The 25,992-nt window shown below is 43.7% G+C and overlaps 5 protein-coding genes across 6 annotated transcripts; 2 read left to right on the forward strand and 3 right to left on the reverse strand.

Annotated features, from left to right (window-relative positions):
* The first annotated feature begins 565 nt into the window (after positions 1–565).
* LOC102700540 (tubby-like F-box protein 11) lies at positions 566–3,699 on the forward strand. The gene is made up of 5 exons (XM_040525998.1): positions 566–1,297; positions 1,948–2,035; positions 2,119–2,248; positions 2,344–2,523; positions 2,839–3,699. Exons 1-5 carry the CDS (start codon positions 935–937, stop codon positions 3,305–3,307), a joined length of 1,230 nt encoding a protein of 409 aa, XP_040381932.1. The 5' UTR covers positions 566–934; the 3' UTR covers positions 3,308–3,699.
* Positions 3,700–4,008: 309 nt separating this feature from the next.
* On the reverse strand, positions 4,009–6,169 carry LOC102700639 (inactive beta-amylase 9-like). The gene is made up of 3 exons (XM_006658877.3): positions 5,834–6,169; positions 5,268–5,762; positions 4,009–5,183 (listed from the first exon to the last, which is right to left on the reverse strand). The coding sequence occupies exons 1-3, from the start codon at positions 6,086–6,088 to the stop codon at positions 4,305–4,307; spliced, it is 1,629 nt and encodes a 542-aa protein (XP_006658940.3). The 5' UTR covers positions 6,089–6,169; the 3' UTR covers positions 4,009–4,304.
* A 2,897-nt stretch (positions 6,170–9,066) lies between these two features.
* LOC102700917 (zinc finger protein CONSTANS-LIKE 13-like) lies at positions 9,067–11,685 on the reverse strand. 2 transcript variants are annotated; one of them, XM_015839514.2, is made up of 4 exons: positions 10,916–11,685; positions 10,411–10,665; positions 9,671–9,960; positions 9,067–9,568 (listed from the first exon to the last, which is right to left on the reverse strand). In XM_015839514.2, the coding sequence occupies exons 1-4, from the start codon at positions 11,477–11,479 to the stop codon at positions 9,481–9,483; spliced, it is 1,197 nt and encodes a 398-aa protein (XP_015695000.2). In that variant the 5' UTR covers positions 11,480–11,685; the 3' UTR covers positions 9,067–9,480. The 2 variants fall into 2 exon arrangements, with proteins under 2 accessions (XP_015695000.2, XP_040382073.1); XM_040526139.1 differs by having other exon boundaries at positions 10,411–10,641; positions 10,916–11,684.
* A 2,892-nt stretch (positions 11,686–14,577) lies between these two features.
* LOC102700815 lies at positions 14,578–16,380 on the reverse strand. The gene is made up of 2 exons (XM_006658019.3): positions 15,905–16,380; positions 14,578–15,734 (listed from the first exon to the last, which is right to left on the reverse strand). Exons 1-2 carry the CDS (start codon positions 16,264–16,266, stop codon positions 15,080–15,082), a joined length of 1,017 nt encoding a protein of 338 aa, XP_006658082.2. The 5' UTR covers positions 16,267–16,380; the 3' UTR covers positions 14,578–15,079.
* Positions 16,381–21,330: 4,950 nt separating this feature from the next.
* LOC102701193 (probable serine/threonine-protein kinase At1g54610) lies at positions 21,331–25,940 on the forward strand. The gene is made up of 7 exons (XM_006658879.3): positions 21,331–22,028; positions 22,142–22,426; positions 22,518–22,835; positions 23,558–23,785; positions 24,275–24,375; positions 25,090–25,207; positions 25,336–25,940. The coding sequence occupies exons 1-7, from the start codon at positions 21,621–21,623 to the stop codon at positions 25,615–25,617; spliced, it is 1,740 nt and encodes a 579-aa protein (XP_006658942.3). The 5' UTR covers positions 21,331–21,620; the 3' UTR covers positions 25,618–25,940.
* Positions 25,941–25,992: the final 52 nt, after the last annotated feature.

Raw genomic sequence — 25,992 nt, forward strand, 5'->3', positions numbered from 1 at the left:
GAATCTTTCTTCTGGACAATCCTAACCAGAACTTTGTGCCTGTACTTTACACCTCTTAAATCTCCTGACAGAACCAGGAGACAGTACAATTTTCTGGGTCATGGTGTTTAGATTAAGAAATTTTTTTGGAAGAAGTGTCACGGCAAATGTTTGATTAGATGTTGGAATGGATTTTCGGACACGAATAAAATAACAAATTTTACGGCTAGCCTAGAAACCGCGAGACGAATCTTTTGAGCCTAATTAATACGTCATTAGCACATGTTGGTTACTGTAGCACTTATGGCTAATCATGGACTAATTAGGCTCAAAAGATTCGTCTAAAGATTTCTTTCATAACTGTGCAATTAGTTTTTTTAGTTTATCTATGTTTAATGTTTTATTTAAATATCCAAAAATTCGATGTGATGTTTTTGAAAAAAAATTTAGGGACTAAATAAGGCCTAAGTACGTGCAGATTACTGCAACATGGAAGAAGAAATAGTCATGAGCGGTGGTAGATTTTTCCCTTTGCATGCAGCGTCTGATTGCCTGGCTGGTCGGCATGGGTGCCTCTTTTGTCTCTGTCCAAACTCCAGCCACAAGGACAAGTCACAGTTTCCACCTCTCGCGTATAAACAAAACAGCAACGAATCCGTAGCCGGTAGCCCCATCCATCCATCCATCCATTCTGCAGTGCAGCCTGCCTCACAAAGATTCCATCTTTTTTCATCGATCCATCATCCTTGTTCTTGCGCAGTTTGCTGCCCCAAGATGGCTAAATTCAGGAGGCCGTGGTTTGTTGGGTGAATTTGAGGGATGAGAGGGGAATTTTGTTGCGCAATTTGTGGTGATGATGCGCGAGTTTAGTGCCGATTTGGTGGTTTTCTGGGTTCCGATTGGTTCGTAGGATCCGATTTGGGTGGGCGGGAGGAGGAGGAGAAGAAGAAAGGCGATGTCTTTCAGGAGCGTGATCCAGGAGGTGAAGGGAGAGATCGGCGCCATCTCTCGGCGGAGCTTCCGGTCGCGGCCGCACCGGGCGGGGCGCGTCCGGCGGGTCGCGGCGGCGGCGGACTCGCCGGACGACGAGGCGCTGCTGCTGCTGCGGCGGCGGCAGGGCTGCTGCTGGACGCAGCTGCCGCCGGAGCTCCTCAGGGAGGTGCTGGTGAGGGTCGAGGAGTCGGAGGGGCGGTGGCCGGGCCGGCGCGACGTGGTGGCGTGCGCCGGCGTCTGCCGGAGCTGGAGAGGCGTCGTCAGGGAGATCGTCCGCACCCCGGAGGCGTCCGGGAAGCTCACCTTCCCCATCTCTCTCAAGCAGGTCTGCACTTTTTTGACCATTTCTGAAGTTGCTGATGCTGTTGATTCCGCTACAACTCCATGACAAGATTTTCATCTTCCATACCACGTTCCTGAGATGTCACCAAATCTTTCCCTCACGGGAGTAATTTTAGATGGCAATTGGATGGCGATGTGACGGCAATTGCATTAATTATTTTCTGAAATAGCGGCAGGAAGACATCAAAGGAAGTAACGTGTAAAGAATTTTGCTGGGTAGTAAGTACCTAAAAAGTCATACATTACCTTTCAATTTTAGAGTTTTATAAAGTATAAACTAGAGGAAAAGTGGATCAATGTGGGACTTATGTAGCACGAAACTCCTTTTGTTAGGTGCAATGTATTTCTTTTAGACTGAGGCCAGATGGCCCAGCTTGTATTGGAAGCTGATAAAATGCAATTATATTCGTTAGGTCAATGCTGGTATGTGTTTAGCGTGAACTTTACAACATCAGAAAACAAATTGATTTTCGCTAAGAACAGTTCACTATGGCCTGTGCGGAATGATGAGTATGGCTTTTGCATGATATTTGTTTGCTTTTGATTCATTAACGATGACGTTTGATTACTTATTCATGAACTGTAAAGCTTTGTTGGTATATTCCTTTTCACTTATACAACATTCTAATGCAGCCTGGCCCAAGGGATGCTCCTGTCAAATGTTTCATTTCAAGGAACCGGACTACTCAGACATATTACCTTTACATTGGACTGACTGATGGTATGTCTTTTACTTGACTGTAAATATGCAATCTGGGATTATGAATGTGCTAGTTGTTGACGGAAGTGTTCCTTGTTCCACAGCAATATCTGATGACGGGAAGTTCCTACTTGCTGCACGCAAATGTCGTAGAACCATGTGTACCGAATACCTAATCTCGCTTGATATGAACAATATATCAAAGGGGAGTGAAACCTATATTGGCAAACTAAGGTGAGTCTTTGAGATTGATGTCTGAAAGATACTTCTGTACTGTGCATGAGATCAAATGGACAGGTCAACCTCTAATGTTTTCTTGTATTAAACAGATCTAACTTCCTGGGGACGAAGTTTACTGTTTATGATGCTCATCCACCTTATGCTGGAGATGGGGTTTCAAAGAGTCAGTCTGAACGTGTGATTGATTCAAACCAAGTAACCCCCAGGGTCACTGCTGGGAATTATCCAGTCTCACATATTTCATATGCGCTGAACGTTTTGGGTTCCAGGTATGCTAGTCACTTCTATTCTGCTAACTTGTTGGTGTTTCTTTTGTCTTGTGAACGCCATGACGATAAGCATCTACTATTTGAAGTGCTAATAACAACCTGTTGTAAATTTACTAGCTTGCATTAATTTACTGCAGAAGCAAATAGATAAGTAGTAATACACAATCTTATAAATTTAGATATACACTTTTGAGGACACATTGTGATAGTTGATAATAAATGGTTATGTAGATAATGCAACAGAAAACAGATTTAGTTACTGAGCTTCTGCTATTTTATTTAAGGAGTGACACTAATTGTTTTTTTGCATTATAGGGGACCGAGAAGGATGCACTGTGTTATGGATTCTATCCCTGTATCGGCAATTGAACAAGGAGGAACAGCTCCAACACAGACTGAATTTCCTTCGAGTAACCATGAATCGTTCACATCAATCCCCTTTTTCAAATCAAAGTCATTTCGAGTGAATAGTTCAGCTGCCTCATTACTCACTCAAAATGAAAGTAAACTGGTTCTGAAGAACAAGTCCCCGAGGTGGCACGAACATCTGCAGTGCTGGTGCCTCAACTTCCATGGACGGGTAACGGTTGCATCGGTGAAGAACTTTCAGCTCGTGGCTTCGGATGAGAGTGGTCCAACCAACCAGGAACACGAAGATGTGATCCTCCAGTTTGGCAAAGTTGGGAAGGACACCTTCACCATGGACTACCGTTATCCTATTTCGGCATTTCAGGCGTTTGCGATATGCCTGAGCAGCTTTGATACCAAAATAGCGTGCGAATGAGTGAAGGTGTGATTCTTTCTTCCATGTTTCTCTCTGTTGGTTTGGCAAATGAGCTATTTCCTGATGATCCACATTGCAAGCTGGCCATGGACTCTGCTTAGTTGCTTCCACATTTTCTTTTGATGCATAAAAGGTAGAGACTCTACCTTACAACCATTGTATTAGTGGCGGGTCATGGAGTTACAGGATGCTTCCACCTTTTGGAACCTTGCAGAATAGAGACATAAATAAAAGTTTTCTTAAATTTTATATTTTAGTTGGATAGGGATAATGATGTAACCTGCAATTTAGCTTTCTTGAAATATGTTCAACCTGCACCATTTCAGTCACTTGTAAGTCTTGAGTTACCTTTAGGTGTTGAATAACCACAATTGACAGCTCAGATTTGTATCTATGTTCTTAGTCCCATTGGAAATCCATAGATGTACTTACAACTTATGTTACATTCTTCTATTACTGGAAAGTCGTTGTCCGTGTTTCGAAAATTCATGAAATGTACACGAGGACTTTTTTCGCATCTGAAAAATCATGAAATGCTCATTGTTCATTAAGATCATGTGCTTCTTACATGTTACTTTTAGGTGTTTGATAACCACAATTGACAGCGCAGATTTGTATCTATGTTCTTAGTTTCATTGAGGTTTTTGTTGAAATGATATATCTTGATGTACATGTTCTGTTTTGAGTGGATTGTTAACTGTTAAGAATAGGGATTTTTATCAGACAAGAAGTACAGTCTATCTACAGCACAGTTATCTGTAAATCCATTGACTGACAGCAATTACAAACTTAGTTTACTTTGATTTGGATGCAATCCCATACACAGCATCATTATTATTACATGACATGCATGTAGACTTCAACTTTGATCCACTAATAATTGGATCATCTCATCTCAAAACTACTACTTAATGAAACTGATGATATCACATCAGCACATATGCACATCAGGCCAAGGAGGCAGACTGATGATGGTTCAGGCTTGAGAGTTCAGAGACTAGACAGCTTGCGCCTCCATGGCGTTGGCATTGCCTGACGTGGCGTCCACGTCACGCTCCTCGTCCTCGTCCCACTCGCCGCACACGACGCCGCGCACGAACTCGACGAACGCCGGCCAGTGCTCCGGCGAGAAGAACTCGACGCCCATCCGCTGGTAGGTGAAGTGGCCCGGGCGCATGCGCTCGGTGGTGAGGATGTTGCTCCGTATGCGGGAGAAGCTGCTGGTGTGCGTGACGACGAGCGACGCGTTCTCGCCGGCGATCCGCGCGCCGTGGCGGCGGCAGGCGTTCTTGATCTGCACCAGCAGCTTGTCGGGGCTGGAGCCAGTGATCCGGTGCTGCTTGTTCATGCAGACGTCCATCCCCGGCACGATCACCGTGCAGCCGTGGCGCGCGAACATCTTCGCCACCGGGCTGTACCCGTTCTTCTGGTTGCTCTTGTAGAACCCGGCGACCGCCTCCGCCGGCCGCGACCGCGCGCCGTGCCACCAGTGCATGAACGGCACCTTCGCCGACAGCTCCACCGGCTTGTCGCCGAGCACGCCGTTCGCCACGGCGAGCACGCGGTCGCCGTGCCCGACCAGCTCGCCGGCGTACCACGACAGGAAGAAGTCGCCGTAGGGGCTCTGCCACGACCCGCCGTGGTCCTTGAAGAAGCCGCACGCGTCCGGCGACTCGCTGTACCGCGGCGCGTCGTGCGGCCCCGACAGCCCCCACAGCGGCTGGCCGGACTCCTTCCCGTGCCGCCTCAGCCGCGCCAGCATGTACTTGTCGTAGCACTGGAACTCGCCGACGCCGGTGAACCCCCTCCCGTCGCTCCCCGGCGGGTACGACGGGTACCGGAGCTCGCCGTTGGGCCCCAGCCCCACCGTCACATCCTGCAAGGAGAAGAACGCCACGTGTCACTCACTCGAGCACGCGTCCATGGCGTGAGCGTGAAGCTGTCGTCGTGCTTTACGTACGGTGATGGTGGAGTCGAACAAGTCCTGGAAGGAGTCGGCGAAGCTGCGGAAGAAGGCGTCGTAGCACTCGAGCGGCGACTTGCCGTGGAGGACTGGGAGCTCGTCGACGGCGAAGGAGAGACAGTCCTCGTGGCGGCCGCCCGAGCGGTCGGTGAAGTGGATGTTGGGGTCGTCGGCGGCGGCGGTGGTGACCCAGACGGGGAGCAAGGGGACGTTGCCGCCGGGGGAGCCGTGGAAGTGGAGCGTGACACGGAGGCTGAGCCCCTCGTCGCGTGCCATGTCGGCGACGGCCCTGTACCCCGCCCAGCTGAACCGGTCCGGCGACTCCGGCTGCGCCACCGACCAGAACACCGGCAGCTCGACGCCGTCGGCGCCGAGGAGCTTCACAGCCCGCATCCCCGCCGCGACGCCCCTGGCGCTGTTCACCGACGCGCCATCCGTCACCGTGTCGATCGGCAAGCCCACGAACAGCCTCACCGGCGCGACGTCATCCACCTGCACGCCACGCCACAGTTTGATTTCCATCAAGAACGCTCGATCGATCACCATTACCATTCTGGAATCACCTCATGGTTCTTGTGATCGCCGGTGGCATAGCTGAGCAACCGGCCGAGCCCGGCGGCGCTCAGGTCCCTCCTGCCGCCGCCGCCGCCGCCGCGCGGGGCCCGTACAAACCCGACCCTCGCCGGCGCAGTCCCGGCACTCTCCCGGAGCACTCGCCCTCCCCGCGGGGCGCGCCTCGCCGTCGCCGCGTGCTGCGCCTGAGTTACCAGCACCGACTGCATGGCGCCTGTTCGCAGATAGCTCGCCGGACTACTCATCGGCGACCTTATTTGAAGCGATCGAGAGGAAAGCGAAGAAGGAGGCGACGTGCCGCGCTAGCTATAGCTTGGGGCATGCGTGCCTCGTCGGCTCGGTTATCGCGGGAAGGTGGCAAACCGGGAGAAGAAAATGGCGCGCGCATTTCGAGCCGCGGAGCACGGAGCGCGCGTGAGGCGAGCGAGGGCTAAGCTTAGTGTTGGAAGGGAAGCTTTTGCTCTAATATTGGGTTGCCGGTGAAACAAATGCAAATGCAAATTCTTGCCCATCTTTTGAAATCTTTTGAAGTGAAAAGAAAACACTATAGCATGTATTATAGATCGCCACATGGGCCGTCCGGTCCGAATTTCATCGGGCCGGCATGGCCCAATCAACACATCAAGTCATGCCGTGTCGGCCTACGGGCTGCATCTAAACACCTAGACACAGCCCAATAACACTTAGGCCGTATCGGGTCGGCCCAAAAGCATGATAGTCCATCGTGCTTATTTAGTAAATAAGTCCATATTTCCTCCCTCGCCTATTTGGGCTGCGTGAATCAGTCTATTTTTCCTCACTTTCTGTGGGTTGTGTTTTGTATGACTAGAATAAATCTATTTTACATACGTCCCTCTGGGCTAAGCCTTATATGATTAAATTAAGTCTAATTTAGGCTCTCATCCTTACTAATTGAACTAGGCTATGTCGAGCCAACCTATTGTGCCAAGGCATCAGCCCAACTAGCGAACCGGGACGGCACAACCCAACCCCATCGTGTTGTGCCATGCTTGGCCGAGTCAAATGATCGTGTTGTGGGCCAGACCATCGGGCCTTATGGCCATCTATAACATGTATTGCTCTCATTTTACGTTACAAGATGTTTTAATTTTCGCTAAATTCATATAGATACTGATGAATTTTGACAGATACATTGATTTATAGATGAATATAGAGAAAACAAAACATCTTATAAACCAAAAACGGAGAAAGTAATAATATTGTTCTATTACATTAGCTTACGTATGTACCGGGAGTTGGGATTTGTCCCATGAGTATCTTTACGAACCTCTCTGACGTAACGTTAGAGATATACGTGGACCTATGGGTGATTATTTCATTATGTCACCCTGTACAATGACGTTATAGGATCCCAATCCTTTTAGAATGGTCTCTACATAGTATTATACTGTTATTATTAGCACTAATATAAGTAATATTAACAATTCATTTTTTAGGTTATGTTATCATAACAGTGGTGATGTGGTAATATATATTGATTAATAGATAAATTTAAGCAAAACTAAAATACCCTATAATATGCAGCTTAGGAGTAGTAATCTTGTAGTACATCAGTTAATATATATGTATATTTGCTTATTAGGTGAATTGGAATTTGTTCCATGAGTATCATGCCTACCATCTCTCTACGTAGTATTATGATGTCATTATTACATTAATACAAGTGGCATTAACTATTGATTAATAGGTTTTGTTATCCTACTGGTACTGCCTCTGTTTTATAATATAAGATGTCTGATTTTTTTTTATAATGTTTGATCATTCGTCTTATTTAAAAATGTAGTATAAATATAAAAATAACAAGTTGTGCTTAAAGTTCTTTTCATAATAAAGTAAGTCAAGCAAAATAAATGATATTTTCATAATTTTGGATAAGATAAATGGGCAAGAAAAAAAATCAAAAAGGTAACTACCCCAACGTTTGGATCTGGATCCTCCACTGAATACACCGATCACTGGTGGGGCCACAGTATCCAGGAAACCTCTGAAAATTACTGACCTTTCAAGCATGTGTGAACTCGGATTCTTCTCCGGGACTTCGGATGATTTGCCATCCTCCCGGAAGACGTATTTTCAAATGTCATTTTCTTCATGAACTTTAACTATTTGCCACTAGTCTTATAGATTTTATTGATTCAATGTCACTTTTGTCTAGTTTTATAAGATTATAGCTATACAGGATCTTTTATCTTGATAATAATTATCTTTTAGTTGTTAATTTGAATTTAAAATTTTCTAAATTATGTTTTTACATGGAACTCATTTATCTATATTCTAAATTATACTTGTTCATAAAGTCTTTTTACATAATATTTAATTTATAATTTAAATTGTAGATACTTGTAAATTGTATTTATATATTGACCTTTTCTCTTAATTTACACATGGACCCTTTTTTATTTTTAAATCTTAAATTGTATTTCTAATCTGATTCACTAAAATTTTAGTTGTTTACAAATTGTATTTATAGATGGACTCTTCCCTCAATATCAATTTTAATATCAATTGTTTTATTTGCAATAATTTTCAATATATAAATACAATTTAGAAGTATCTGGAATTTGAATTATAAATTGAATATTATGTAGAAAAGAGTTTATGAACAAGTACAATTTAGAATATAGGTAAATGGTTTCTATATTAAAAATATAATTATAAAATTTTAAATTCAAATTAACAATTAGAAAATTATTATTATCAATATAAAAGATCCTATATAGCTATAATCATACAAAACTAGATAAAAGTAACATTAAATCAATAAAACCTATAGAATAAATAACAAATAGTTAAAGTTTATGAAGAAAGTAACGTTTCAAAATGCGCCATCCAGGAGGATGGCAAATCATTCGAAACCCCTTCTTCTCCTGAGATTCTGGAAGTACACATCCCCATCAAGGATGCTTTCAAGTATCTTTTGGAATCTACTAGACTGAAGTACTAGACTGGAGTAGATCCTGTCATACACTGTAGTGCCATTTTCATCAGGACATCACTCATGTGCTCGATTCTTCTTTACTGATCTTTCTGAAATTTGGGTCGAGGACAACCCGAGAGTGATCTTATGAAATAAAAGAGTAATTTTACCGTCCTGAAAAAGATATCATGTGAATGTATCAAGAGATACCATTGTTTTCTATATAAAATTTAGTACTTCTTAGTATGTACCAAATTTTATATAGAAAATAGTGATATCTCGTAATACCTCCGAAAAATTTTCGAAATAAAATGTTTGCCAAGTTCTCATGCATTGGCCCAATCTATTGGCTCGAAACCATGCAAATCCAGTGATTTCTGTAACATAGATATAGCCTTTTGCAATAACCAGTAAGGAATTCTTAAACCAGAATTGGGACAAGGCAGCAGGTTGGCACCACTGAACATTTTCTACAGCGAAACAGAAGGGTTTGGATCTGGATCAACTCTCCTCAACACAAGTTATTACTACTGAACAATGCTACCATACCAAGCTGGGGACAGAAAAGATAATCAGAGCAGAATGCTGCCGACAGATCAATGCATCATACATACATATGGATGAACTGTGTAGCAAGGTCCCTTTGTGCCCATGCTAGAAGAAGCTGATATAACATAACCCGACCAAGAATTATTATGCCTAGCTCGACTTGGCGAATCGCCCCTTGATCCTCAACCTTCCATCGGCACGAGCCTTGCGCGATTCGTACCGGATCTGCTTGTCGAATCTGCGATTTCGCAACAGCATAAGATAAGAACATGCAGCCATGAATGCATATCTGGTCAGGGAGATGAAGAATTCAGTAGGATTCTATTGCCAAATGTGTCACCTTCTGTTCTTCCTCTTCTCCTTGTAGCGAGAAATCACCATGCCCCGGTCAGGGTAGGCGATGTCGTAGACGCCCTTCTTGGGCAGAAGAGCTTGTGTTGTCGGAGCTGGGGTGGCTGGATCATGGCTGCCATTGCTGCTGCAGCTCAAGCTGGGCAAGATCTCTGAAACCTCTACGAATGAGGAGAGGCATGGCTCAGCGGATGAACTCAGCGCAACCTCTTCGCACGAGATCTCCATCTTGTTTGCATCAGTAGGGTCTGTGTGATCAGTTGGTATCCATGTTTCATGCTGTGACAAAATCATAATGAGAAAGACAGAACAAACTGTTTTTAACCAGCTGGAGGAGTGGTGATCATGAATTATTGAAATGTCCTTGTGACACTTATTGAAAGGGATTTATTGGGATTGAATTAAAATGATATCATTAATAGTGCATATATAAATATATAAATATCACTACCAGGACGATAGGACGATAGGTTCCCATATAACAACCTTGATTTAATAGTACTTTCGATGTCTCTGTTGGTACGACGGTACTACTATGTGCTAATGACATCACTATACATGCTCACTGTACACCAAATCCAGGGTTTTGACTAGTGCTTGTTGCATAATTTTTCTATTGAATTGATACAAATTTCCAGCAAAGCCAAATTGCAAATTAACATGATTGGATTCAAGAACAAGAGCATTAATAGCATAGTGATTTTTTTTTGTCAAGTGGCAGCATCAAACCTCACAAGAAGGTAGTGTAGTGCTTGGTGCTTCATGGCTAGTAGCCTCAGTGCCAAAATCACCATGCCCGGAAGTGAACTCCGGCGACGCCCATGAAGGTAGCTGATCACCGGCCGCCTCAGCTCCCACAAAGGCGGCCTGCGCCGTCGCCGCCGCCTCCTCCAACTTGGCAAGCTCCCCCAGCTGCCGGAGTACCTCGCCGTCCAGCTCCCCGTCCGGTGAACTCCGGGTCTTGTGCAACATCACAGGAGTCGTCTTTTAGGTGTCCCACGAAAAAAAGACAACGGTATATTTATAAAAGAAAAATAACCTATCAATAAAACTTTTTATATATGCGATGTTAGAGTTGAAAAATACGGTACGATAAAAAAAACTTCAAAATTAACTTTAAATTAAAAATTGAAATTCTGGGTTTATAAGCCTAGGAGAAAAGAGAGGTCAGATCAAAAGAAAAGTAGGTTTTTTTTTCTTGACAGTGAACAGTAACAGTACTGTTGCTATCTACCTCAGGGGAGGATGGTGTGAGGAGAGGCTGGAAGCCATGGCAGGAGGTGGTCGGCACGATGATGTCATCAAGGCTCAGCACCTGGGGCTCCTCCCAGGCGGACCTCCAGCCGCCGTCGCCGGCCAGCTTGTCGCCGTAATCGCCCAAGACGCCGAGGATCGCCGCGAGCTCCGCGATCGACGGGCACCCGGTGTACCCCTCCACCGCGGCGCGGTCGTGGCGCGGCGGCTCGCCGGCGCCGGCGTCCCCGCGCAGCCCGTCGAAGTCGCAGTTGGAGCAGAGCAAGAGGCCCCGCGCAGCGGCGCCGCCGCGGCGGCGGGTGGCGGCGGGCGCGGCGCGGCAGGCGGAGCAGAGCGGCGCGCGGCCGTGGCGCGTGGACACCGTGTTGGCGCCGTGGACGTGGCGGTCGCACGGCAGGCACAGCCTCGCGGAGTCGGCCCGGCAGTACACCACCGCCGGCAAGCCGCCGCAGAAGTCACAGCGCCCCACCGCCGCCGCTCTATCGCCGCCGCCATCCGCACCGGCCACGGCGGCTTTCTTGGCGCCCTCCTCGTCACCCGCCATGGATACTCACCACCAAGAAACCAAGAAAGAAAGCTTCGCACTTAACAGCTCGAGGAGATCTCTCTAGCTAGCTACTCGAGCGTGAAGCGCGAGGAAGACGACGACGACGACGACGACGCAGCAGCAGCAGCAGCAAGCTCGAAGCATAAGAAGCGGAGGAGGAGGAGGAGGACAAGAGTGCGCATTAATGAGAGTGGAGACGACGATCGAGTTAACAGTGGTTGCTGGAAACGGCAGGCGATGGTGCGCACCGGAAAGAGTAAGGGGGCGGACACGTAGGGCTGGTCACAGCCACGTGACATGTCACCACGTGTTAATTAACTCCGTTCCACTACACCGAGACGAGACTCCTCTCACTTAGGCTCGTTTACTTCTGAAAATTTTTAGATTTGGGTAGGATGTTTGACTAAATATTAAAAGACTATTTTGGTATTAATTAAAAAACTAATTATATAAGGTGTTAAAAAACCATAAAATAAATTTTTAAGTCTAATTAATACGCTATTAGCATAAGTGAGTTACTGTAGCAGTTATGATTAATCATACGTTAATTAGGTTTAAAATATTTGTCTAGCAAATTTCTACCTTCCAAATTGGTAATTAATTATTTTTTAATTATATTTAATGCTCTATATATGTGTTTAAAAATTCGATGTGATGGGTGATAGTAAAAATTTTTATGAACTAGCAAGGGCCTTAATGATAGATACTGTGTCACTGTTCAATTAAGATTCAGGGCGGTAATAGATAGAACTGCACATGAAAAACTGTATATAATCGTGGCCATCCGGGCTAAAGATTTAATGATGCTACAGCTATAGTTGTATTGTTATAGTACCTTTCATGTGTGAACAGTATCTCATAAGATTAATCTTTGGATTTGCAAACAGTTTTGCATTGTTCTCCTTCTTTAGTTGCAAAACATTTTTGGCAAAATATCACAATGAACGTTTGATTGAATATCGGAAGAGGTTTTTAGACACGAATGAAAAAAACGAATTTTACAGCTCGTCTAGAAACCGTGAGACGAATCTTTTGAGCCTAATTAATCCATTATTAGCACATGTTGATTACTGTAGCACTTACGGCTAATCATGCACTAATTAGACTCAAAAGATTCGTCTCACGATTTTCCTATAATTGTGCAATTAGTTTTTTATTTTTATTTATATTTAATGCTCCATTTAAATGTCCAAAGATTTAATGTGATGTTTTTTTGAAAGATTTTAAAGAACTAAACAGGGCCTTAGGGAGCTTGAAATTTTAAGAAATGGCCATTAAAAATCTAACTAGTGAGAATTTGAAAATGTTGTCGTTTTTCTAGGTTATACAATTGTATACTTTTACAAACCAAATAAAAATATAGATTATTTGAAAATTAGAATAAACTTGAGCTTCTGATACAAACTGCACCTGTATACTCGGTCAAACAGAAACCTATTTTTTCGATGGAGAAGACAGAGAATACTTTACTCGTGAGCAGTGGCACCTCAGTTCAGTCATTGTGTACCCACACACAGTGTCAGTGTGTCACGCTCACCCACGTTCCACAGTTTTTAGACGTACTAGAAGCTACTACGGACTTTGTCTTTTGGATCGAAGAGAGCAAAAACGGTTAAAAGTTTTTGTATTACTAAGTTTTCAGCACACTCATTGGTTGCTCTATGGTGGATAACCTATGAAAAAGTATGAACAAAACAACCATAGATAGTTTGTCGTAAAAACTTTGTCTTTGTTCTTAGTGATCAAACCAACGCTGAAAAGTATATTAAGATGGAGAACCCCCCCTCAAAATCAACTGAAAAACTAAAAGAGTCAAAATTCCAATTATTGATGAACTAATAAACAAACACTCAGACAGCGTGTGGCTCAAATTTAGAATGGCTCAGAACTCAGAAGGGGTGTGACGACATGTCCATGGGAACTGTGCTCCGAGTTTGAAGGAAACGCGTCAGCTCAGAGAACACAAAAAAATCTAAGCAAAACCGAAGCCTGTGACTGTGACGAGAAAACCATCTGAGTTACTGGTGAAACTGGTAGATCGCACGGAGTGAATATGAGACGCCTCAAGTAGACCTTGCACAAGAAGAGGATGCGAGTCTCTTTCGAAGATGGTTACACTGACCCGTCTAAATACTACAAAACGACGCCACCAATGGGGTCCCCGGCGGCAGTGATTCCTTCAGCCAATCGACGGCGACGGCCACCCTTCATCCTCTGCAGCTGCTGCTTCTTCTTCTTCTTCTGGAGTCTGGATCAATTCAGGCACTGCAATGGCTAAAACAAAAGTTGGCAATAAATTCAAGGCACCACCATTGATCTATGTATCATCACTATATGTAATATGCTCCGATTTGAAAGTCCAACAGCAGCATCAGCATTCAGCAACAGCAAGTTAGCAACACAATACCATACTTTGGTGAAACAGAATTTGTTGAAAGGAAAATGACTTGGCATTTCGTTTTATAAGAAAACAAGACGGCTTCTTGAGGACTCATTACATGAATGAAGTATCAGGAGATTTAACTTTGTGTAAAGAGGAGAAAAACAAGATGAACACTCAAATGTGCAGGCAAAAACACAGTGGGTGAAGATCAGTAATGAAGGCCGCTGATGCACAGCGCGTGCTTTAAAGAAGAATCGAAAGAGCAGTGATCCTTAGCCCCACAAAGCAGAAATAAATCTTGAAATTGAAAGGATGGACCATCCAGGTCCCATGTCAGCATCTTAGTAGACCAGAAGCCAAGCTAGGCAAAACCCAAGAAATATAACGGAAAAGGCATATGCTCAAGCTGAAATGGCGGTTATTCTCTTCAAATGAAAAGTATCTTTCGGGTCAGTAATAGGTTTAATGATGACTAATAAACCATGCTTTTTTTAATGAGTCGATTTTACAATCCCCCAAGATTCCCAGCTCAGATCAGACTGGCACACATTGAGTCACCACATCAAGAAAGTACCAATTGACGATATCAACAGTTTCATGGTATGCATATGCATCCAACTAATTATCAATATACTCTCTTAGTCCCAGAAGAAAACAAATTCTGGGGAATGAACCTTGACATATAAGGTGTCCAGATACATCCACATAAGTTGATTATTTTTAGGACGGACAGAGTATGATTCATTGTAACACGTCAAAGAATTTACCAGGACACCCATATTGCAGGAAAGCGTAATCCTTGATAGTATAGCATAACAGAGTTATCCATGTAACAGATTACTAATCCTTGTGTGGTGATACAATTCTAGTTTGAACTTTGTAGGCATACTGTGCTCTAAAACATGTATAACTACTTCTGCTACCAAAACATCTCTTACAAAAAATTAGCAACATTACATTACATCCAATCATTGGTTCTAATGAAAACTACAGCCTTGAATCACCACTCACCAGATGTAATTCAGAAGGCTCAAGAATGATTGGACATTTTCATCATGATTTTTGTGTACAGTCCAAGCGAGCTCAGTACCCATCAAACAATTATCTTGATCTCGGGTCAAAGTTCATTGGCAAGCCAGTAGCTTGTTCCGCACTTCACACCAACAAAACTGCAAAACAGATGCCACAACAACCTATCTTCCAACCATCAAGACTTAAACCTTTGGCCTTCGGAATTCAAACCATATCTCATAATGGTTAAATAGCAAGCTATCATGAGTGTGTTTTCCCACATATTCAAGCCCCAATTCTGCAAGCCGCTGTGTGCATTTGTCACCACCCAATCTTGAGCAGAACTTAATGTTATGTGACACAAAAATCCTGCCTCTCTGTGGCCTTAGCTTCCCAGCAAGTCTTTCGAGCCCAGTCCAAACAAGTTTATCCGGAATATGAAGGAAAACCGCACTTGCATAAATAAGATCATACATAACCGTATCCCCAAACCTGCTGAAATCCATATCTTCCCCTCTCACGATCATTGGCCGCTTGTACAACAGCCCCTGCGCCGGAAGTTCATAGCGAAGCGCAGCCATGAGGGACAGCTCGTCCCGCTCCAGACAATGGAACTTGGCAGCCTCCAGAAACCGAATGAAGTGCAGACCGACACGGAGAGTCCCACACCCAATTTCAAGAACTTGGTCTCTAGGTGTGAGCGCAGAGGCGTTAGCAAGGAATTCGAAGACGTCACGGCCACCGGCCCATGGCTCGCCATAGTTACTGTGGTGCTCTTCAACCAGGAGCTCCCCGGGGCAAGGCAGAGCAGTGCGGTTAGCCGCCTCTTCATCCGGGTAATGCGAGATCCCATGGTGCCTGCAACGCAGGCACGCATTACTAAGATGTTAATTTCACTTGCCATTACTTGGAACTAACTAGATAGTAACCTAACAAGTTCAGTCTAGTTCTGCATCACCAATAGGCATTAGCGAAGCATCTAAATCGAAATGCGGTGATCTGAAGTACGAATCAGCGGGGGTGTATACCTGTTGATGTCGAAGAGCTGCTGCTCGCGGGTACGCGGGTTGATGCCCTTGCGGAGACGGTGAAAGGCGTCGTGGGAGGCGAGGAGAGGGAGGGAGTTGGAGGCGAGCTGAGCCTTGAGCCAGGCGACGTCGGCGGGGGAGGTGGTGACGGGGGCCGGGGAGGCGGTGGTCGTCGTCGTGGTGACGGTGGTGGTGGTGTGCGTGGTGGTCGGGGGCGAGCAGGCGCAGAGGTGGGCGGCGGGGGAGGGGGAGAGGGAAGGGAGGATGAGGAAGACGAGGAGCGCGGCCGAGGAGAGGAGGAGGAGGAGCGCCGGCACGGTCAGCATCCGCGCCGTCGCGGAGCCGCTCGACGGCAGCGCCATCGGAGTCGGCGGCCGTGGATCGCCGCCGGCGGCGAGATGGGGATCGCGTGTCGCGCCGCGCCGACGCCACCGGTGATGGAGTGGGATCTCGGCTCGAGTCGCGTCACGTGCGGGCGCGGCTTCTGCTATCTGGTCCGGTTCGACCACGTCGCCGGCGTCGGCAGAGACGGCTTCTTCTGTTCAGGGCCGGCCCATGGGCTCAGTCCAACATGGCAGCAGCCCATTGCGAAATCAAAGCCCTGGACCCTGTGTTCTTTTTTTTTGGGGGATGGATGAAAGATTATTTGATTTGTGTGATAGCTATATAATGGTATAAATGATAGATTTAACTGATATAAAGTTTAAAATAAGATTTAAAAATATGATATGACAAACTTCAATATAGAAGTTTTTATTATATATAGATTTCAGCAGGTTTGCGGATACGGTTACTGTTATTTTCTATTTTTTATTAAAGTACATTGTATGACTCATTTATACATCCATCCTAGTAATTTCAAACTACATATTTTAAAATCTTTAATAAAAATAAAATTAACATTTAACCAGATATTTATCTAAAACGATAAGAATTATGGCAATAGATAGAGTAAGCAAGTGTGGGGCGGCGTAGAATTAGCCTGGCGGTGGACGGCGTCCTACTCGTTATCTGCTGTTCGTGTTGGTCCGGCTCTTCTCGGCCTGGTAGGATTTGACTCAATAAGGCCCATTTGGAAGTAGCCCATTGCGAAATCAACGGCCCATCCGACGGACCAGTAAAACGTCATCACAACGCGCAAGAACTAATACTACCTTAATCCCTAAATAAGTGCGTTTCTAGGTTTAAATTGTGTCCAAAATAAGTACAATCCTAGAGAACTAATAGTCATGTCAATCACTTTGTATTCAAATTTCTTCGTGTTTTACCCCCAAGTATCATGTTACTTCCAACCATCTCTCGTTTAATAGGCGGGCAACTAGTTTTTTTCTATCTTTTCTACCGTCTTTATTTCTTATTTGACTTTTAAATTTATGTTTGACTATTCATCTTATTTAAAAAACTTATCTAAATATACTAAAAAAAAGTATATGTCATGTTTAAAATTCCTATGGTAATAAATCAAATCATAATAAGATGAATGGTTAAACGTAGATCTAAGTTAACTACGTCAAATCAAATAAAAGATGATGGAAGAATTTACACTTTCGCACCCAACAATGCGTTTATATTGGGCCGAGGTAGCACTATTTTTTCAGCCTTGATGAAAAAAAGTAATATTTTCAGCTTTCCCACCAAAAGGTAATATTTTCAGCTTTGTGATATATGTGATAGTATTAAAACAAATGATTGAAAGAAAACGATAAAATTAAAAGTACTGTCTGCACAATAGATTATCCAAAATCGTTACTACCTCCGTTTTATATTGTAAGACTTTTTAGCCTTACCTAAATTTATCAATTAATGAATGTATATAATTTATATATATGTCTAGATTCATTAGCATCCATATAATTCTAGGCTAGGCTGAAAAGTAAACGGTGAAACAGATAGTAATTATCTCAATTCTCCGTTAATTGTAAACTTTGGAAAGCTGAGCCATAGTATATATGTTCTTATCATCTTGATTAGTCTGGAATGATCATTCTAATGGTGGACCACGTGCTTAGTATGCATTGGTTAGCAGCCAAAGAATTCTTAATTAATTAATGGATTAAAATAAAAGAGGGGACAAGCTGGCAGTCAAATGTAAATGTACAGTAACTTCTTGTGGAGTAGTAATAATTTATAGGTTCAACCTATCCATCCAGGGATTGACCTAAACCATTGTTAAAAAAGCTGTTGGATCCTAGGAAGTCAAAAGCAGTGCTTTGGGCAAATAATCAACTTAATTTCCACATTTCACTCTCACATGTTGAAGCAACTAATCCATTGATGTAATCATATAACTAACTCAGTACATCACTGATGCTGAGAGAGTGAGGGGCCTGTGTAGCTGAGCACGTCCCTGTTCCAAGAACAGTTCAGCTGGCAAATCATTTTATTGGAGTAGTTGTAGTAGTTGGCCTGAAAGAAAGCTGAAAATTCCCTTGAAAAGTCAGTTCATCTAAAGTTGTAGGAGTACTCCAATACTATTACAGTTGCTGAAAATTGCTGACAAGCAATCTTGCTCTTTATGTTTACTGTACTATTGTTGTGGAAATGAAGAAGATTATGAAAAATAAGTTAGTTCATGCCTGTGTCGGCTCAAGATATCAGTTACTAGTATTATTATCTGCAGGTTCAGTTCAGTCCACTCCATGGCACTAGTCAGCAAGGTGCCACAGAATATACCCAGAGAGCTCAACTCAGACTTTCATCAGAGTGACAGGGAAAGAGACGAGCAGATCCATCATTCATACGTGTCAGGCAAAATATTTAATACTGCTCATGATAATGCTGAATCATCATGCTCACTTGCTCCAGACCAGGATGGAAATACGGTATACGGAGCGTATGATGATCAATCATCAGACCATCGGAGTGACAGAAAAGTTTTTCAAGCACTTGAATTTTACTACTGCTTGCAAAATATCCAGATGATCTAGCACAGTATACTGTAACTGAAATTTTTTTACAGGAGACCACATCAGTATCTTGAATTGCTTTACTTCTTGCAAAATGTGCAGATGATCTAGTATACTCTAACTGAATGATTTTACAGGAGGTAACATCAGTATCTTGAACTGCTCTACCGCTTGCAAAATGCGCAGATGATATAGTATACTGTGACTGAATGATTTTACAGGAGGTAACATGAGTATCTTGAATCGCTCTACCGCTTGCAAAATGCAGCAGATGATTTAGCATACTGTAACTGAATAATTTTACAGGAGGTAACATCAATAATTCAGTGTCTTGAATTGCTCTTCTGCTTGTAAAATATGCAGATGATATCTACAAGTAGTATTACTGCAACTGAATAATTTTACAGGAGGTAATGGCATCAGTACAGACAGCTAAGCTGTGGAGGTAATGGCATCAGTATTACTGCAACTGAATAATTTTAGCAGTAGAAGAAGAAGAGGATGCACTCAAGATGCAGAGTTGGATGGCTGGCTGCACTGCACATACAGCAAGTTGTGGCTGTCCCCCGTCGTTAAGGGGTGGCTCCGTACTCCAAGGCCCAACGCCACAAGAGAGCAAAGAAGCTGCTTACTACGACATGTTCGTCTCTTCTAAGGCAACCAACCCCTTCTCTTCTTTTTAACCTCTTTGGGATTCACACACATGTTCAGAGTTTCAGATATCTGAATATATTTTTAGCAGGAGAAGAAGGCATGGTCCTGCATGTTCTCCTCCTCGTCGTCTTCTCCTTGAACCCTTTCTACTGATGGGTACAAGCCATTGACAGCATTTTTGTTGTCAAGTCAATTTTATGCACTTGTTTGATTGCTTGTCTTAGAAAAAATAATGCTACCATCTTCCGGACAATTGCTGAGAACACTCAATCTTGCGTGTCAGGATGGATTTTTGTGCTACATGCCTTTTGTTCTTGAGCCATTTCATTAATCAATCTTTCAATCATGCTGACACAAAAGTATTTGAAAAATGGAATACAGTACTGGATGAAAAAAGATGTGTATTCCAAGTTGCATTTCTACAGTACTAAAGAAGAGAGATGATGTCCTTTTGTTGAACTGGACACAGCATTTGCTCTCTGCACAGGTAGGATAGGAAGAGCTATGCCTAACCACCCTTCAATGCATCATATCATCATCCTAATTTCTTGTTTGTGTTCCCTTCCTAATGAGATAACCCCAAAGATTAGACACACCCTGGCATCAATCTCCATGAGACAAAAACCCTAAAGCATCTGCAGCCTATAATTCCAGGGACCCTACTCTGTCCCCCAATTTCCATCTTTGCAATACTGAGTATTAGTACTCCAAAACCGAGAAAATTAATAAAGGAAAAAAAATCCAATAACCCCTGGAAACAGAGAAATCCAAATGAAAAAGTTTATGTTTCGTTCAACAGTCAATGTTAACCTGCGGCTATAGTATGTAGAGGGAACGTGGGTGACAAAAATCCTAATTACCATGAGAGCAATATTATATATACATATATTAAGACGCTGTGAAATCTTATCAATATATTTGCTAGCAGTAGATGTCGCTGTCTGTACATGGCATCATATATCACCGTCCTTCACCTGATTAAATGCCACCATCTTCAGTCCACATGTGTTTTCAATTTCTTCACTCCGGTCCCTCATTCATCATCCATGAAAACTATCACAGGTACATTTACAGCTACATTCTTTTACGACAAAAGATTATCTGATTTTTTATAGCTTTTTAATAGTATGAATGCATGAATTAACTATTACAAAGTTGAAAAATCTATTTTAGGAAAAAAATAAAAGAGCTTTTGTATATGAACTTTTTAAAAAATATATTGTTTAGTAGTTCAGAAAGCATGCGGATAAAAGTCAAAGAAAAAAATCTAAAGATAATACGATAAAACGAACGTAGCCGTACTTATGTTCATATCTACGACCACATACACACATCATGTCATATTCATATTTACTTTTAGAGGAGAATTGAGAAAACTCGTATACGTCATTTGATCAGCAGGACACATACGATCATCGAAAACAATATAACATGAGAAAAATGGCGGGAGAAATCCAAAAACACTATGAACTTTTGTACCTCTGGCTGTATAAAAATTTTAAGAAACTAAAAAGGATTTTGATAATCTTTTTATACTCCGTATTTTTTATTACAAGAAAAACAAATACACAAATGACCGCATTGAAATCATTTTGAAAATAACCAGGAGACTAACCGAATTGACCAAATAAAATTCGGTCTTTCACTCCCTGTAACCGGATTGATGATTAAATTATTTTTCGTTTGCAAATATGCAACTCAGCATTTTTCTGTAAAAAACAATCGATCACCCCTACATTTTAGAACGGTCCAACTAAAACTTAAATTTCGAATTACAAACTTAAAATTTGAAAGCAACACAACAAACATGGCACAGGACCGGAACAAAAGGGGTGCTCTTCCTGAATGGGCTGCAGCATGTACCTGATGTACACGGAAGGCGCAGACCTGTCGGAGTCAATCCCTTCCGTTCCCACCGCCTCCCTTCCGTTCCGTTCCGTTCCCTCTCTCTCTTTCTCTCGAGCCACAAAGGCGCAAACTTTACTACTTACCCCCACCTCGCCTCCTACCTCTGCCCCCGCCGCCGCCTCCGGATCGCGCACTCCGCTCCGGCGCTCGCTCTGGTGCTCCGGGCTAGGCTCTCCTTGCTTCTGGCCCCCGCGTCCTCATGCTGAGCCGCCGCCGCAGGTGACGCGCGCTGCCGCCGCCGCCTCGCCATGGGCTGCGTGCACGGCCGCCCCTCCACCTCCAGCCCCGCCGCGAACACCTCCCGACGCCGCGACCACCCGCCCGTGCAGCCGCAGAAGCAGGGGGCGGATGTCCCTGCTGCTGCCGAGGCGGGGGCGGCTGCGGCTGCGGCTGCCGAGAAGGGCGAGCAGCATGAGCCGGCCGCCGCCGCCGCCGGCCCGCCGGTGAAGAGGGAGCGCCGGTCGCGCTCGTCGAGGTCGGCCGCCTCCGCGGCGGCGGCGGCGCGCGCGGAGGTCCGCATCGGGGGGAGCTTCGCGAACAAGGCGCGCGGTGAGCAGGTCGCCGCCGGCTGGCCCGCCTGGCTCTCCGCCGTCGCCGGCGAGGCCATCGACGGCTGGACCCCGCGCCGCGCCGACTCGTTCGAGAAGATCGACAAGGTGCGCGCTCCCCCACCCACAAGCTCCGCGATCCATGGCGCGCGAGCTCCCCGCAAGAAAGAAAGAGAAAAAAAAAATTCCCATCTTTGTTTCTGACTCGTTTGGCGTTCTAGATCGGGCAAGGCACGTACAGCAACGTGTACAAGGCGCGGGATTCGCTGAGCGGCAAGATCGTGGCGCTTAAGAAGGTTCGCTTCGACAACCTGGAGCCCGAAAGCGTGCGGTTCATGGCACGGGAGATCCTCATCCTCCGCCGCCTCGACCACCCCAATGTCATCAAGCTCGACGGCCTCGTCACCTCCCGGATGTCCTGCAGCCTCTACCTCGTCTTCGATTACATGGTCCACGACCTCGCCGGCCTCGCGGCCAGCCCGGAGATCAAGTTCACTCTGCCCCAGGTCAAGATCCCATTTTGCGGGACACGGCATTCCTGTCCGAATTATGCGAAATGCGGCGTGATTGAGACTGACTGAGTTGTTTGTGGCGCAGGTTAAGTGTTATGTGCACCAGTTGCTGTCTGGATTGGAGCACTGCCACAACCGGGGAGTGCTGCATCGTGACATCAAGGGGTCGAATTTGCTTTTAGATAACAATGGCGTGCTGAAGATCGGAGACTTTGGCCTCGCATCGTTCTTCGACCCAAACCATAAGCAACCAATGACGAGCAGGGTGGTGACACTCTGGTACCGGCCACCAGAGTTGCTGTTGGGCGCGACGGATTATGGAGTAGGAGTGGATTTATGGAGTGCAGGATGTATCCTTGCTGAGTTGCTCGCTGGGAAACCTATCATGCCTGGACGGACTGAGGTTAGCTACACAATGCTCTGTTATTGCTGTATAGTTATGCTTGAGACACCTTGGAGCAAGTATCTTTCAAAAATTCAGTTCAGCATGTCCAAACTTGATTCTGTTCAAGTGTCATCTTCAACAGTACTTTCGAAATGGACATTATTTTCAAAAAAATGCTTTCTTTTAGCCACTGAGGTTAACATTTTTTTTCAAACTGTCTATTTGGCACACTGAAGCATTGTATAAGCATAAAATCTTTGTTATCACTTATTGCTGCTCTTCAAACTACCCGAGCAGAATAGTTGAGACTATTCAACCTAGTCAATATTGAATTATTTTGTAGTATTTTTCATATAGGATATAGCTATATTCCAGAAACATGCTACATGTCAAATCAATGACAATCTCAATTGAAAAGAAAAAGGAACTTATAATCTATCTTCAAGTCAACTCTTGTTTCCACTTACCAGTTGCTATGTTTCAGTTGTCAATGACTCAAACCCTTACCTTGCCAGCGGCTACAATTCAGACTCTTACCTTGCTAGCGTCTGCAAAGCCATTCCTAATATGGCTTATTGCTTTACCTGTTTCAGATCAAGCCTGTCCTATAACATAACTTTGATTTACGCTATGTACTTACAGTTTATAGGGATGATAATATTTTTTTCAAAACATATATTAAAATTGCTTGCTTTTAATGTTGTCCTGTTGTTTCTTACTTATACTTTTTATTCTTTTAGGTGGAACAACTGCATAAAATTTTTAAGTTGTGTGGTTCCCCCACAGAAGAATATTGGAAAAAATCAAAGTTGCCTCATGCAACTATATTCAAGCCCCAGCAACCTTACAAAAGGCGAATAGCTGATACATTTAAAGATTTCCCTCAATCAGCACTGCGACTTATTGAAACACTACTTGCAATTGATCCAGCTGATCGTTTAACAGCAACTTCTGCATTAGAAAGTGAAGTAAGTGTTTCTAGTTTTTACCAGAACTTATGAATTCAAACTATATTCATACATAAGGATATTTATCTCTCTAGCCCCTTTATTTGGTTGGTCACTGTCCATTCTTCCAAGAAGTAGCTACAGTTCATTGTCTTCAATGCTGTATAGTGAGATAAAACTGAGCAGTATCAACAATAAACCGCTTTACTGTCTATTTGTATTTGTTAGAAAATGTTCCATTATGCCCCTTGTGATGCTAGAAAAATAAGACTTCATGGCAATCACATTGAAACCACAACAATGTTCAGAAATACAATTTTAAGGTTCAGATAGGGTCATAAGTTCATAATGCAAATTTATTTTAGAATCACCATGGGATTTTGATGTTTATCTTGGCATATACGTTAGCAGAATCCATTTTTTGTTATTCCTGATAGTATACATAAGATATTCACAACCTTTTTGATGGAAATACTTTTAACACTAACACTGTTTTTAATCATGAAACAGTTCTTTAAAACGGAACCTCATGCATGTGATCCATCAAGTCTACCCCAATACCCCCCAAGCAAAGAAATGGACGCAAAACGAAGAGATGAAGAAGCTAGACGGTTTGTCACTCTACTGCCCTACCAGTCCACTCCCTTATCTTGTGCTGTTTCAGAGTATTTGCTTTTGCGTTGTCTTACTGAGTGCTCTATAATTTCAACAATGTTATTGATCTAAAATTGTATGTAGCGAGCAAACTGATACAGCATAAACAGGTAAAGTTCTTGCAACAAAAGTTTGTCTCTGGAGAAATTGTATGGTCTAGAAGGAATAGACCATCATGTTGAATTAGGAGTAGAGTTCTAAAATCTAGCTGAAGTAGATATGCTGTCGTCGTCTTCAGTATGCTTAGGTCAGCAATAGAACAGAGAACATTATTGCTCACTTTGATGGCAAGAATGCAATCAAGGTATGACAAAATTGCATTCACCATAGTGGACTATAAAGACGAAAAATTATCTGTTCTCTGAAAAGTAGCTTCAGCACACTGCAAGGCCATTTTACTGATTTGTACCAAAAGACAAAAGTCTTGGTTGTTGTGCCAAGATTCCTGGATTTCTGGGAACTTGTTGAGTACTATAATTCTTGGACATCATCATGAGTCAAACAACAAGTTGTTCCCCTTTCTGTTGTGTTTTCAATACTTTTCTCTTCAAATATTCTCCTAATTGTAAAATATGTTTATTTCGTAAACCTGACCAGAGACTATTCAGCTTGTTTATTGGCTTTTGCACTCTATATAATGCTAATTGGCTCATTCATTTGATGATAAACAGGTTGAGGGCTGCTGGTGGTAGAGCTAATGGTGAGGGAACTAGGAAGACAAGAACAAGGGATAGACCTAGGGCTGTTCCAGCACCAGAAGCAAATGCTGAACTTCAAGTAAATATTGATGTATGTGGAATTAACTTGCTTTCTTTGCTGATTTCAGTTGCTTATTTATTCATTTGCATGATCCACTACAGTCAGAAACGTACTCTCAGAACAAGGTTAATCTCATAGCTCAATCGTACCACTTGCAGAAAAGAAGATTGATAACGCATGCAAATGCAAAGAGCAAGAGTGAAAAGTTCCCTCCGCCGCATCAGGATGGAGCACTTGGATATCCTTTGGGTTGTTCAAATCACATGGAACCTGCATTTGAGCCCCCAGATCCATCTTCGTTCAGCACTGTATTCCCGTACGAGAAAGGCTCTGTGCCTACTTGGTCTGGACCATTGGCTGATCCTTCTTCAGGCAATCCAAAGCGAAAACACAAGTCTGGGCGCTCTTCAAAACAACCGGCTACTGCCCGTGCTCGATGATTCATTATATGATGTCTGGTGCATAACAAGTCTTTGATACTGAAAGGGAAAAACATACTCGCAGCAGTTCTTGCGAAGTGGGATATTTTAATTGCAATCAAGGCAAGCAACGATGCATTTTTTTTCTCGCTAGATCCATGAATTCATTCCATGTAAGGATTTTTTTTTTCGAACAGCAGTGTATAGGCCGGAGAGGGAGCTCAATTAGTCAAATTCTGTACATTAGGTTCTCTTTTCCATTCTTACAAGCAGGCAAGCAGCTATATGTCATGTTAGATTTATGATTCAGTAATGGAACTTTCAGATCTCTACTTAGCATGTCACTGCAACTCTCTTAATTGCTTATATACCGTACTTACAATCTGTCGAATACCG

The sequence above is a fragment of the Oryza brachyantha genome, chromosome 7 (assembly GCF_000231095.2).
Source record: "Oryza brachyantha chromosome 7, ObraRS2, whole genome shotgun sequence".
Taxonomy (NCBI): domain Eukaryota; kingdom Viridiplantae; phylum Streptophyta; class Magnoliopsida; order Poales; family Poaceae; genus Oryza; species Oryza brachyantha.

Excerpts from the sequence above, each read along its gene's own strand:
- LOC102700540 (XM_040525998.1), top strand. The coding sequence starts at position 935 with ATGTCTTTCAGGAGCGTGATCCAGGAGGTGAAGGGAGAGATCGGCGCC. Across the intron at positions 2,036-2,118 it reads TTACATTGGACTGACTGATG|CAATATCTGATGACGGGAAG; the intron begins GTATGTCTTTTA and ends CTTGTTCCACAG. Across the intron at positions 2,249-2,343 it reads ACCTATATTGGCAAACTAAG|ATCTAACTTCCTGGGGACGA; the intron begins GTGAGTCTTTGA and ends TGTATTAAACAG.
- LOC102700639 (XM_006658877.3), bottom strand. The coding sequence starts at position 6,088 with ATGAGTAGTCCGGCGAGCTATCTGCGAACAGGCGCCATGCAGTCGGTG. Across the intron at positions 5,763-5,833 it reads GCGATCACAAGAACCATGAG|GTGGATGACGTCGCGCCGGT; the intron begins GTGATTCCAGAA and ends CGTGGCGTGCAG. Across the intron at positions 5,184-5,267 it reads TGTTCGACTCCACCATCACC|GATGTGACGGTGGGGCTGGG; the intron begins GTACGTAAAGCA and ends TTCTCCTTGCAG.
- LOC102700917 (XM_015839514.2), bottom strand. The coding sequence starts at position 11,479 with ATGGCGGGTGACGAGGAGGGCGCCAAGAAAGCCGCCGTGGCCGGTGCG. Across the intron at positions 9,961-10,410 it reads CTACACTACCTTCTTGTGAG|CATGAAACATGGATACCAAC; the intron begins GTTTGATGCTGC and ends ATTTTGTCACAG. Across the intron at positions 9,569-9,670 it reads GAGAAGAGGAAGAACAGAAG|ATTCGACAAGCAGATCCGGT; the intron begins GTGACACATTTG and ends GCGAAATCGCAG.
- LOC102700815 (XM_006658019.3), bottom strand. The coding sequence starts at position 16,266 with ATGGCGCTGCCGTCGAGCGGCTCCGCGACGGCGCGGATGCTGACCGTG. Across the intron at positions 15,735-15,904 it reads CAGCTCTTCGACATCAACAG|GCACCATGGGATCTCGCATT; the intron begins GTATACACCCCC and ends CCTGCGTTGCAG.
- LOC102701193 (XM_006658879.3), top strand. The coding sequence starts at position 21,621 with ATGGGCTGCGTGCACGGCCGCCCCTCCACCTCCAGCCCCGCCGCGAAC. Across the intron at positions 22,836-23,557 it reads TCATGCCTGGACGGACTGAG|GTGGAACAACTGCATAAAAT; the intron begins GTTAGCTACACA and ends TTATTCTTTTAG. Across the intron at positions 24,376-25,089 it reads AGAGATGAAGAAGCTAGACG|GTTGAGGGCTGCTGGTGGTA; the intron begins GTTTGTCACTCT and ends GATGATAAACAG.